We start from the raw sequence: 12075 nt of genomic DNA, 5'->3' as shown, positions 1-12075 counted from the left end.
ACGTCCGTTAAATATGATCTAGAGTATTTGAAACTTTTAGAAAATAAATTTCGTAAATTTTCGAAATCATAATAAAGTCCATCAAGTGGGCATAAAATGAACGGTCAAAATCGAACGACGTCCTAAAAAAGGATGATCAGATCCTTCAGTTCAAGATCGGAGTTATTGATCTTTATCTATGTAATGAATAGAATTTTCTATCAAAAATTCAACAAATTCCGATTCTTTTACACCGTTAAACTAGCAAGTATCTCATACCGGCCGTTAAAAATTGTAAAATTTGTGACCTCTTGATCGTACGGTAAATGATGTCGAAAATTTATAAAATTTGATTTCTAGAAGTTTTAAATGCTGTAAATAACGTTTAACGGTGTGGATCGTCGATTCGGAAGCTCTATCATTGAAAACAACTTATGAGTACGAGGGCGATCGTACTCATAATAGTATAGTAGCCGGACTATATATATATATATATATATATATATATATATATATTAATTAGATGTGCCTTCCTTGACCCGTTCCCTTTGTTGTCGGCGCAAGGATATATAACTTTATTACTATTTTTCAGGCACTATTCTTTTATGTGCCAATATGATAGGTTACTATATTTCCCGCCTTAACGGTCAGGAGTTAAATTATGCATAGAGTCGGTGGTTTTTAGAGGAAGCGAGAACTATAGCCCCTGCCAATAATTCTAGTCTTGTCATTAGCTGTCTCTTCCATCCTCTCATTATAACGTTCCTTTCAAACAAAAAAAAAAAAAAAAAAAAAAAAAAAAAAAACAGTGGCATTAAAGGCTGTTGTAAGTTGTAACCAGTTCTGTCAGCTTGCCTTCTCTTCTCTTTTCTCTATTTTTTTTTTCCCATAACTAGAAGTCCAAAGATTGGCTAGTCAAATTTGCACAGAGTTCACATAATAATACTTACAAATGTTGAAGACAAAAAATACATGCCTGGAACGAGTATTCTCCTTCTCAAAAATATATTGGGCAGAAAAGTTTCCTCCACATACAAAAATGTCCTGTCAACTACGCAGCTTCGAGGTGGAGATTTGACAGATTATCGCTCAATGAGTCGACCGATTGTTGTGGTCCAGCTTCCTCCCCCTGTTTTGCCATTGGTTCCCGAGCTTCTGGCTCGGGGGCAGCTTCTTCAAGCTCCTTTTCCAGCTTCTGGAATTCTGCTTCAATGTCTTCTTCTTCAATATCCACTGATTGAAGTGGCACAACTTCTGCAATATATGTTGGGATCAGTGCTAAATTAAGTTTGATGTAGTTTTTGCACTTTCTTCACATTTGTCAAGAGAAAAACAGACTCTAGAAATAATCCATCAATAAGTTACAGTGGCAAAGGTCTCTAGGAAGGTTTTTGAAGGAAAATAATTTTGAACGAGATTACCCAAATTTGTTGAAGGCATATAGAACTATAGGAGGTCCAATTTCTCACAATCAATAAACAAACTGTTATGAGCGCAAAGCAAAGTATACAGCAATAAGTTACCTAACACTGCATCAACTTGCTTCTGTGCTGCAACAACTGCGTCAAGCTCTTGGAGGTGGTGGTGAACCTCCTCTATACTGATCCTATGCTCCTTAATTGCTCTAGCACCAACTTGTATAGCTTCAGAAACCTGATTAACAATAAAGCTAATCAGTGCAACTGTGAAGCTAATCATGAACACATTAGGCAAATTACAGTTTATAATAAGTTCCCACCAAGTATTTTATGAACAGAAATAAAAAGCATCATTTGCTCATATGCTACAGCGGCACACATTCTCCAAGTGATATATCTACCTTCTTTGTGGACTCGGCATTGGCAATGAGACAAAGAACTTCGTCAACCCTCTCCACCAGTGATATGCATTTCACCCTGTTTTCTTGCAACAACTTGCATTGCCTTATGTGTCTGTAAGACGCTTGTTTATTCCCTGACTTGAAACAGGCTAACGCCATTTTTCTTGAACTGCAAGAGAACTTAACAGTTTATCAGAGAGGAATGCTTTTTAATTGCCACACACTTTCTAACATACACAAAAATCTATGTCTCACACCAGATGTAAAAAAAGTCACAGTTATCTACTATTAAGAGTCTCAAGATTTTTTATTCCTTTCCAAAAAAAAGTCTCTAAGATAGACAACTCTTAAGGACAAGGAATGACCTCATTAATATATATGTATATATATTTCTGCATGCAACTATGAGTACACTCATACTTTCTTTTCCGTTTTTTGTTTTTTGTTTTTTGCTTTTTTCAGGTTGTCCGTTGCTCACATAGTGATACTTAATACAACATTCTTCTGAAATTTTGGTCATGAAAGAATATTAAGGGCTAAAATGCTGCCGATGGATGAACAAGCTTATTCTTAGAATGGGCTAGTTTATGTGTTAATATTCAGTATACTGGCACATACATCTCCCAGCGGCGATCCAGCACTTCAAGTTGTTGCTGCAACTTTTCTGTTGTCCATGTCAGATGCAAAACATCGTAGTCAAGCCTTGAGATAGCAGGAACAGATGCTTCCACAAGCGACAGCTTCACGCCCTGAAGACAGCAACTGAACTAAGTATAGTCCTGGAAAAAACTGTACGCATTAACATATTATGTACTAGTGAAAAATCTCATTCATTTTGAATTCCCGAAAATTCCAAAAATTTCAAACAGTTGTACCTCGATAAAGTCGTCCTTTCTTATTGCAAGATAATGTGCTTTCCCGCAGCCAGATATATAACATAGGACTGCAGAAGCCTCGTCAGGCCCCTTACAGAAGCTCCGGAACTTACTAAGTGTAATGACGCAGGTTGAAATCCAATGGGCCTCACTTATAATCTTGATAACATCAGCTGCTCTTTCCTGCCAAAATTAAGACATATAATCAACAGAACGAATTAAGTCAAATGTTCTGAATATGAATAAAGTGTGAATATGACTTGACGTACTTGAAGTAGTGGCTTTAGAATGAGAATATCTTCTGAGTTATCTTGCAGCGCTGATGATCCAAACGTACCAACCATTTGCCTCACTCTTCTAAATATCCGATATAGATGCCCACTGGTTGGATCAGTCAGATCTCCTCTTAGTAAAATGTCACCGCTGGCATGCATTTCATGCTGCAAATGAATAAAACGGGGGAAAATAAGGCAGCAAAGAAAGAGTAACACCTCAAAACATATGACCTTTTGTTCAAGAAGGCATCAAACATACATAGACGAAATGAGAGAAAAGTTTGATACAGACAATCAAACTCATGTAGAGTCTTAAGTATTCTTGCAATTGACAGGGACATTTAAAATAGTAAAGAATTTGGATGTTGGTCTTGAGCGCCAGTTTCAGCAAAACCGAAAGGTATCTCTTGAGGCCAACAAAACTAGATTGTCAAAAGTCCAACATACAGAGAATACCGGGAGGTGAACGAAATTAAAATGCATTTGGTGACAAGCTGTATCAATTTGCTATCTGCTGTTAGCAACATACATTACTAATTCAAGATGCATCTATAACTAAGTTGAATCGAGAAAGAAAACATACAAGCAAAAGATGCTTTGCCAGAACTAAGCACCAGGAAGGAACTCACCAAAACTCGCTCCATGCACAAAGGCGTCAAACCTCCTCGGGAAAACCAAGAATTCTTCACCTATTAAAATTAAAATATGAATGAGGAGAGAATTGACATTAAATATTTCCTCATTTCAGTGCACGACAGTATAAAAAATTGGAATTCATCTTTTACCAAAGGGAAACAAAAAAGAACCACAGCAACTTGTGATGCTCTATGAAGGTCATAATAGATGGTAAACTGCTTTTCCTATGAAGTGCTATCCTATGTCGAAAAGAAATCAATCCAATTTCAAGGGCTCGAGTCCTTGTAATAGAATAGGTAATCAAGCATCTATTGCAGCAAACTTTTTCCCCATTGAGAAGAAATCAAGGTCCCCGAAAGGGGGAACACGCTAGGAATTTCGTTTGCTCTCTTGCTAAAAGTAGTACAACCCTTTTGTTCTCCTTTCCGTCGATAGCTCATTTCCACCCTACATCGGGTGGTTTAACAGCTCTCCAATCAATTCTCCCCAGAATATGGTACCATAACGCGGCTTCAGCTACAAGTCTAACAAAACCCTTCCAACCCTAGCCCTCCAACCAAGTTTGCAGAGTTTTTAAGACTTAACAATTCAATAACCGGACTACGACCTCGCGAACAGATGAGATACACTTTAATAGAAATCACAAGCGAAGGAAGGAACCAACAAAAAAAAAAAAAATCATCTGTCGGTTAGGTTCCGGGTGTTTTTCGTCTCGAAACTTACCTGGGAGGCAGGGACGATGCAGAGGCCGAGGCGGCGAGCGACGTCGAGGATGAGATTTCTCCAGAACACGAACTTGGGTTCCCAATCCGACCTCTGCCCGCTGAATGCCTTGAAGCGCGCCGTCCACGCCTCCTCGTCGTCCCAGTCCGCCCCCACCTCCCTCCTCACCGCCTCCTCCACCTCCGCCGCCGCCGCCACGGGGGCCCCGGAGGAGGAGGAGGAGGAGGAGGAGGATCTCTCGGGCCCGCCGGAGCAACGGGAACCCAACCCTATGTCCATGCCCCCAGAGAGAGAGAGAGAGAGAGAGAGAGAGAGAGAGAGAGTCTGAGTCTCTCGATTGATCCAGAGGCGGAGGTGCAGCAGCAGCTGCAGAAGACCACCGTACGTACGCTGTAAGCACTCCGTTGCAGGGATGAGAACCGGGAAGTGGGAAGTGGGAACCGGGAACTGGGAAGAGGGGTGGGGACTTGAGATTCCGACCCAAGCCCTATCTGGGTCAGATCACCCGAACATCCACCCGTACAACCAAGTTTTGTCTGGATTGGGCCCATCAGCCGAGCATTTTTGGGCCCACATCCTGTTGTCTCTGTTGAATGGAAGAACACTGGGCCGCATTGTAAGGCGTAATTAATTAATTTTAGCCTGGCCCGGTACGCCGGCCCAGCTAATGACTCTGGGCCAGGCCCAGATACGTTGGCCCGTGGCTATCAAGGGCTGGTAACTAACTAATAAAGCCCGGACGTGCAGAGTATATTCACAATGGCGACCCCCAGCTTAGCCATAGAACGGGCGGCCATTCTAACAAAGCGGGGCCCGCGCTCCTTTCCCCGCCACCTTTCTGATGTGATGGTCCGCGGCCACGACGGGCTTCATTGTTTGTTCGGGCCTTCCAGGGCTATGCAGTATCATTTTCCCGAATGCGAGGCCTACGGGCCCAGATTTTTTCGGCACACCCCCCTCACCCCCCGCGGTTCAAGCTAACGGAAGATTTCCAGCCCAATGCGTATGACGACTCGCCCCGCCTTTTGGGACAAATTATGGCCCATATGTTGGCCTATTCTTTGAACCCAGCCGGGCAGCATAACTCGGGCAAGGAAGGGCTGGGCGACACTAGGCCCAAACTTGCATCCCAACGGGGCCCAGCCTGCTCTCGGCCCGTGCGGTCAAGGCATGGTCGGCACCTGACCGGGAGTTCTTTTAACCTCGCTCTCTCTCTCCCTCTTTCTCTCCCCTCTCCGCCACCAACCCCGGCCGCCCGGGAGTACCGTACCAGAGTTTCAGTTCTCATAATGCAGTTTCCAGGAACCTCGTCGGATCATGGTAAGTGTTTTCCACTTTGCCTCCCAATTCCTCACTTTTTGGAGTTATAGTCTCACTACTACTTCGGAGGCTAATTCCTACCATTTTCTGTGCTATTTATTTCTGATGATGACACAGGACAGCTTGTGGGACGATAACTGGATAATGGCCTTTCGCGAAAAACGATGGTTATTAGTTCTTTTGTTGGTTCATTTCATTTGCTCACTGGATTCTAATTCTGAAAATATGCAAAACGGATTTGGCGGACGGGCAATATATTTGTTACGTGGGTTGCATTCTCTCAAATGAAAAGCAAAAAGAATCAAGGTATGACTAGGAACTTGATTATCAGTTCTTGTTCAAACACTGGGTGTTCTCGAAATTTAGGTCCCAGTTACAGAATGACAAGGCTGTTCAAAACATCTTATATAAGCTGGAATCTGGTCGTCGTTGTTGTCGAAATGCTCGTTGCTATCGAATTCTGAGTAATATATTCAAAATACTAGGGTCGTTCACCCCTAATAAACATGACTAATCAACTAGAGCTTTCCCAACTTCCGAAAGAATTTGAGAATATATGTATGACAATTAGGAATTCTTTTGGGTGGCCAGAAGTAATAACCGTCCTGATGTAGTATCTTTGTTTTTGCATAGATGTTTCTAGACGTTTTGAGGAAACATTATCAAGCGTAAGTTTTACAACTTTAGACATTATAAGAAAAAATTATCGAATATAAGTTTTAGAACTCATTAGTAATGCTTATTATCAAGTACTTAAAGGTAATCTTCAATTGAGCCATTCCTTTATTACATGGACAACTTCAGTATTATGTCGCATTACTACACCATGTTTGAGATCGATTTTTAACAGCAACCTATCACCTGTCTGCTACTTTTTTGCAACCTTAGAAACTGTTTGTATTTTCTTTTATAACACCTGTGATGTGAACTATTGAAACCTTTGAGTGGCAGTCAGGGATTTTTTCTGATCTTTCCTTTTATTCTAGCTGCATCGGATATTGCTCTAAATACATATCTTGTATTTTGAAGTGTTATGCATGTAAGGTACTTATGTTTAGTATCAATTTCCCTGTGCCAGCTACAAAAAGGATTAAGACAAAGTTTGATGTTTAAGTTCAAGTGTTTCTTTATTGTTGTTGCTGTTGTTGTTGTTGTTGTTTTTGTTTTGTTTTGTTTTGTTTTCTTAACGTTCTTGTTTAATGATAAGATTAATGAAGAGATGATCACCTAAGAGGTTATCTAAATTTGATTTTTAATCTGAGAACAAAGGCGATGCTCCTAATCTATACCATAGCCTACTGAGTGGCAAGGTATGTGAAATTTCCAATATATCTTTTTCTTCCTTTTTATGCTCTTTATGGTGCCATGTCACATTGATGTCCCTATCTAGTTGTAATATCCGTATATAATTTCTTATAGAATTGACTTAAACATGGTAGTGGGAGGTAAGCATCTACTCCGCGTCTTGGTGGCACAGAGTTGTGCTAACCGTGGATGTTAAGTAATTCCTGTTATATGACTATTTTGAGTATCGACCATATTATTCTGTGATGTGATGTTAACTGTGAATATGCCTTTAGTTTTTTTATGGAGCATGTCCCGTTACATATAGTCATCTTTTTACTCTGCATTTTTTTGATGGAGGAATAGCATTTCACTACGAAAATATCGTCTTAACTGTCTGAGGGATTACCAAATTATGAACATTGGCACAGGTTTCCTTGGGCATTAGGTATTAACCTGTTACAAAGTTGTAAGTGTTTTTCTTTTACTGAAGAAGTAAGAAATGTATCCTTGGAGATCATCTAGGAGTAATATCGTGTATCAGCTTGGTACCTTGGTAACATGTACTTAGACGGAAGGAAAAGGTGTCTGAGATTATGTCATCCATGTGAGCTATGCAGTTGGCTTTGATGTCGTTATAGTACAAAAATTTGTTAATAGTATGCTTCTGTTGTAATGACTCGAAACACTTTTTAGTACCACAAATCCTGTTAGATAATTCCTTTAGTAGCGATTGTAACCTCCTTCTATCTTTCAACCTATGCTCTTGACTGTAAAATGTTTGAAGAATATGGTACAGTTGCCTGCAACTCTCCTTAAGGTTTTGCCAGACTATAGCTTTTACTCTTTGGGCATATTTGGAGGACCGGATTTCATGGGATTGGATTGAAATTAATCCAGTCTAGCTTTAATCCGATGTTTGGTGTGAGATAGGATCAGATTATTGTAATCCGGTCTTGCCCAACAATCCTGCTCACATGGGATTAGCTATTCCCGTGGTGTGGGTCGGGATTATCCCAGATTGGACTTGGGCACTCTGCAAAACCTTGTATCATTGCCCAATCCCAGCTAGCAACCTCAACTAGTTAAGACCTTCGACCTACACTTCACCTCTCTTTTCTCCTACCTCTACCATTCTCCTCTCACATCATGTACATCTTTTCCTCCTAATTAAAATTCAAATTTTAAAAGTAAATTAGAGTTTTTTTATAAAATTTAAATTTTATATTACAAGTTCAAAAAAAAATGAATTAAAATTTTAATTCAAAGTTTGAATTTGAATTCAAATCTAAGTATATTGTGATATAACTAATGTGATATCTTTGGTGGCATGTGAAATTTGTTCAAGATTGAATTCGAGCTTTTAAGAAATTCAATTTTGAAAGAACAATTTGAATTTAAAATTTTACTTTTGAGTTTAAGTTTGAATTCAAATTGTGAATTTAATATTATATTTTGAATACAAGCTTAATAATATACATTGAATAACTTTTAAGAAAGAAATTTTGAAAAGTGAAATCAATTTAATTTAAATAGTTTTTCTAATAAAAAAATTCAGTCCAATCCTAACTATTATCCGTGACACACCAAACATAGAATTGGATTACAAAAAAGAAGTTCACTACGGAGAAATATTTCAAGTCTGCCAAAATTGGCTCTCTCAACAACCGTAATCCCAATACACAGAGATCTCTCAAACTCAGAAGCTGACTACAATGGACATAATTTCGAACAACCCTAACTTCCAATATCTATAGGGCTAATAAATGCTAATCCAAATCGGAATGGGCCCGCACCAGTTCTTCATTTCCATCACAAACCTCCAGAGAGTCTTGCAGATTGCATTTGTCTCAAAATATGCCATAGTGCTTCACACAATAGGTTCAGGTCCTAGAATTCAAGACACTCCATAACATGGACCCCTCGCATCTAGACAATTGTATTGTGGACTAACCAGGTATAGGAGGCACACAAGTTTTCCATACTTGGATATTGAGATACCGTGACCTTTGATCTATGCTTTTCATTTCCCTTGCATTTAGGATAGTATGCCTCTCCTCTGAGGCTTCTTTTTAATATATTTCTTTTTATGTCGTTACTGTGTAAGATGCTGACTACACCTGGTTCCATGTGGTCATTGTCAAATTTCATATCTGAGACGAAATGAATACTTGTAAAGTGGAGTTCAGTGTTATTAGTGGGTATAACATTTGATTCATCACTTTTTATAAGAGAAAGAACAGTTAAGATAATTTATCTTTTCTGCTCAATACCAAGTAAGTTCCATATGACTTGATTGACAATTTATAAAAGCTTGATGGTTCTACAAAGTGATCTACGGAAGTAGCAAGTTGGAAATATACCACGTAGAGCTTTCCGCCAAAACCTTATAATCTCTCATGAATTACAAGAACTAATTTCGTCCTTTGTGTATTTGACGAAGAGGGAGAGAGAGTATTTTGTCTTTTTGTTCAATACAATCTTATGCGATTTTTGTGCAATATTCTTGGCTCAATTTCAGCAACAACCTAGCAGTGTAGAAGTGGTTTCCTAGGGGTTGGCTTAATGAAATCCCTATTGAGATAGCAAGTTAATCTTCTTCTTCTTCTTTTTTTCTTTTTTTTTTTTGAGAAATAGATAAGCACACTACCTACTTCATTCATAGGAACCATGAACTAAGCAACAACTAGTGAGGCAGTTAGGCCTCAGAGGGCCAAACAGGAAAAGAAGCACTTTACAAAAGATGGAAGTTAATCTTAGAAACTAAATATATGCAATTTAAGGTACTTTTTTTTGTAGAATATGGGTTGGAATAATGTCTATAAATGTAATTTGATTTAAGATAGAAGTCTAGTGCGATCATGGTAGTTAAAATTCATATACAAAATCCCCAGAGTAGACCTTTTAGATCTATTTTAAACTCAAACTACCTGGTTATGATTAATTAGACTATGAAGTGAGGGGAAAATAAAAGAAATGGGGTGGGTTACTGCAGCTGAGAATCTTTAGGCTAAACTCCTTTCTTTTCAGGAATGATTTGTGTGTAGTAGTTATGAGCTTCTATCTCATGATGCTCCTCACATATTGTGGTTCAATACTTATGATACTCCTCACATATTGTGGTTCAATACATATGCCTACTCATATTTTAAGTTGGCTTGTCTTAAGAATTACTTTTCTGAGGTAGTTATATAGTCTTTTCGATGAAAGCCCATTGATTTATGCTTGGATGCAACGTACTGACGTATACATCTTCAAAATCAACTGCAAATTAATTCTTTTGGGAGACATGCATTATAACCTTTGCCATATTGCCCTCCATGTTCCTAGGAGTCGGGCTTGAAAGAGAATCTATCTTCTAAAGGGAACCGGTTAGGTTGAAGGCCACAAGTTCTGATCGGCCTGTGTCATTTTCTTTAGCGGATGTGAATGATCAATTATGTGAATCCAGAAAGGCAATTTAGATTCCTTGTTAATTGTCAAAAGTTGAGAGATTGCATGGCTATATTATGGAGGTGGAATGATTGTCAAAATTGAATGCTTTTGTTTCTTTATGTCATATCTGCTGCCCCAACAGTTTATTAGGACGCATAGAAAAGTCTTTTCTCTGGCAGTTAAACTGTTTAGCGAGCAATAACTTAGCCAGAGTGCTTTGAAAAGGGACGGACTTGACACAGTTATTTCACAACACAAATCTCGGAAGTCCTATGCGTGCATGGTTTAGCTGTCGATTTGAAAGTTCCAATGCTCATGCTCTTCTGATCTCAGATGTGTTGTCTGCTTGGAAAATCAGTCCCCTGTTATTTCCAAACTTTACTTTTGCACAACTATTGGAAATGTAGGTAGCTTCTAAAGAATCCTTTCTCTAAATTATTGCCCAGCAGTTGTCAGGATTGTACTTGGGCGTAATCTTGCTGTTTTTCGTTCCATTGTTGATCTGTTACTAGGACAATTTCACCGCCAGAAGAGGAAGTGCCTGGCAAGTCCTTTCTTTTTTTGCGCAGACAAACTATGGTTCTAGAAAAGTTTGTGAAATGTTGAACAGTGAAGGAAGCCATCTAATATGATGAGACAGATTAGCTTATGGTCTATTGACTATTTAAATCAGATTAACACCATTTCCTGTGCTGAAGGACATATTAATGATGCTTTAGCCGCCCCTTCTGTTGTTTAGTGTCCTGGAATCTTTCGAACCCTTATCTTCTAATAGTTTTCTATCTCTGTGCATTTTTATTCGACCCGGTCTCTCGCGTCCTTTCAAGATCTTCATATGATAATTTTTCCTTTGCTGTTTCAAAGTTGGCATTGTCGGCATGGCATAATGACATATCAAGGCAAATATGAGTGATATGTTAAATTCTCTGGATTCTGGCCATTTCTAAACTGTATAATGTGGTCTCTTTTGGTTCTTTTTTGGCGCATCACTTTCAGTTAAAGCCACAGATTGTGCATTTGGACGAAAAGATCCTTATGTGCAAACAGAAACTATAGTCTACGGTTGCCTGGGATTTCGATCTGATTACTTTCTCCATATTTTCTTGACTTAGATGAGGCTTCCTCGCCTGCAATTGAAACGGCAAGATCAGAGCGAATGCTTTGACGCCGTGTGAGCAAGCACTGCTTTCTTAAGAACAGGAATACACGCGTAGCTTAAGGAACGATGCAAGTTGACGTATTTGCACGCCTAATATTTCCTTCCACTGACGTAGGGAGTGATGAAGCATGACTGCGATGTTCCACTAAACGAAGTGATCTGATTTGTAAAGTTTGGAGCCAGACAAAGCAAAGTTTCACCCGGAATAAAAGTAGTGTGCCAACAACACTTCTATTAACCTCTTTTGATGTTCTGTTTTTCGTCCGTCGCGGGGCGTGAGGAGATCTTATGCGCGCTGCTGCATGAATTTACTGGCGCAAGTATCAATAAAGCCAAATTATGCTAGGCTAGATCTTATGGTAGATTCGGACAGGGACGGGTCGGATTAGCGGGGTTAAAGTTAAAGAGCACGATTATTAAGCGACGGTTACTCTTTCTTGTCACAGGTAGCTGTCTTCTTTATGGCTAATAATGTGCAGCCTCAAGAAAAGTTGGATTAAGAGATAATGCGATGAACAAGCAGCACCTCCCATCCACGATTCCACGGACGGGACCTTAATTTATTATTGC

General features: G+C 39.3%; 1 protein-coding gene and 1 long non-coding RNA gene across 8 annotated transcripts; one reads left to right on the top strand and one right to left on the bottom strand.

The window, feature by feature from the left end:
- On the bottom strand, positions 807-4783 carry LOC109709055 (charged multivesicular body protein 7). The gene is made up of 8 exons (XM_020231126.1): positions 4308-4783; positions 3578-3637; positions 2943-3113; positions 2674-2856; positions 2417-2547; positions 1799-1967; positions 1503-1632; positions 807-1233 (listed from the first exon to the last, which is right to left on the bottom strand). The coding sequence occupies exons 1-8, from the start codon at positions 4584-4586 to the stop codon at positions 1031-1033; spliced, it is 1326 nt and encodes a 441-aa protein (XP_020086715.1). The 5' UTR covers positions 4587-4783; the 3' UTR covers positions 807-1030.
- LOC109709056 lies at positions 5483-11636 on the top strand. Of its 7 annotated transcripts, XR_002215881.1 has the most exons (4): positions 5483-5627; positions 5745-5933; positions 6835-6937; positions 10242-10470. It is a non-coding gene; the product is annotated as an uncharacterized LOC109709056 (long non-coding RNA). The 7 variants fall into 7 exon arrangements; XR_002215885.1 differs by lacking the exons at positions 6835-6937; positions 10242-10470 and adding an exon at positions 11621-11636; XR_002215884.1 differs by lacking the exons at positions 6835-6937; positions 10242-10470 and adding an exon at positions 11459-11475.

This window comes from Ananas comosus, linkage group 4, assembly GCF_001540865.1.
Source record: "Ananas comosus cultivar F153 linkage group 4, ASM154086v1, whole genome shotgun sequence".
Classification (NCBI taxonomy): Eukaryota; Viridiplantae; Streptophyta; class Magnoliopsida; order Poales; family Bromeliaceae; genus Ananas; species Ananas comosus.
The sequence above is the reverse complement of the archived record's forward strand: the minus strand, read 5'-3'. Positions and strand labels throughout refer to the sequence as shown.

What these genes read in the sequence shown, in the direction of transcription:
- LOC109709055 (XM_020231126.1), bottom strand. Translation starts at nt 4,586, where the DNA reads ATGGACATAGGGTTGGGTTCCCGTTGCTCCGGCGGGCCCGAGAGATCC. An exon ending in CTGGATCGCCGCTGGGAGAT is followed by an intron (nt 1,968 to 2,416) that starts GTATGTGCCAGT and finishes GTTCTCTTGCAG; the next exon opens with TTCAAGAAAAATGGCGTTAG. An exon ending in GCAAGTTGATGCAGTGTTAG is followed by an intron (nt 1,234 to 1,502) that starts GTAACTTATTGC and finishes CATATATTGCAG; the next exon opens with AAGTTGTGCCACTTCAATCA.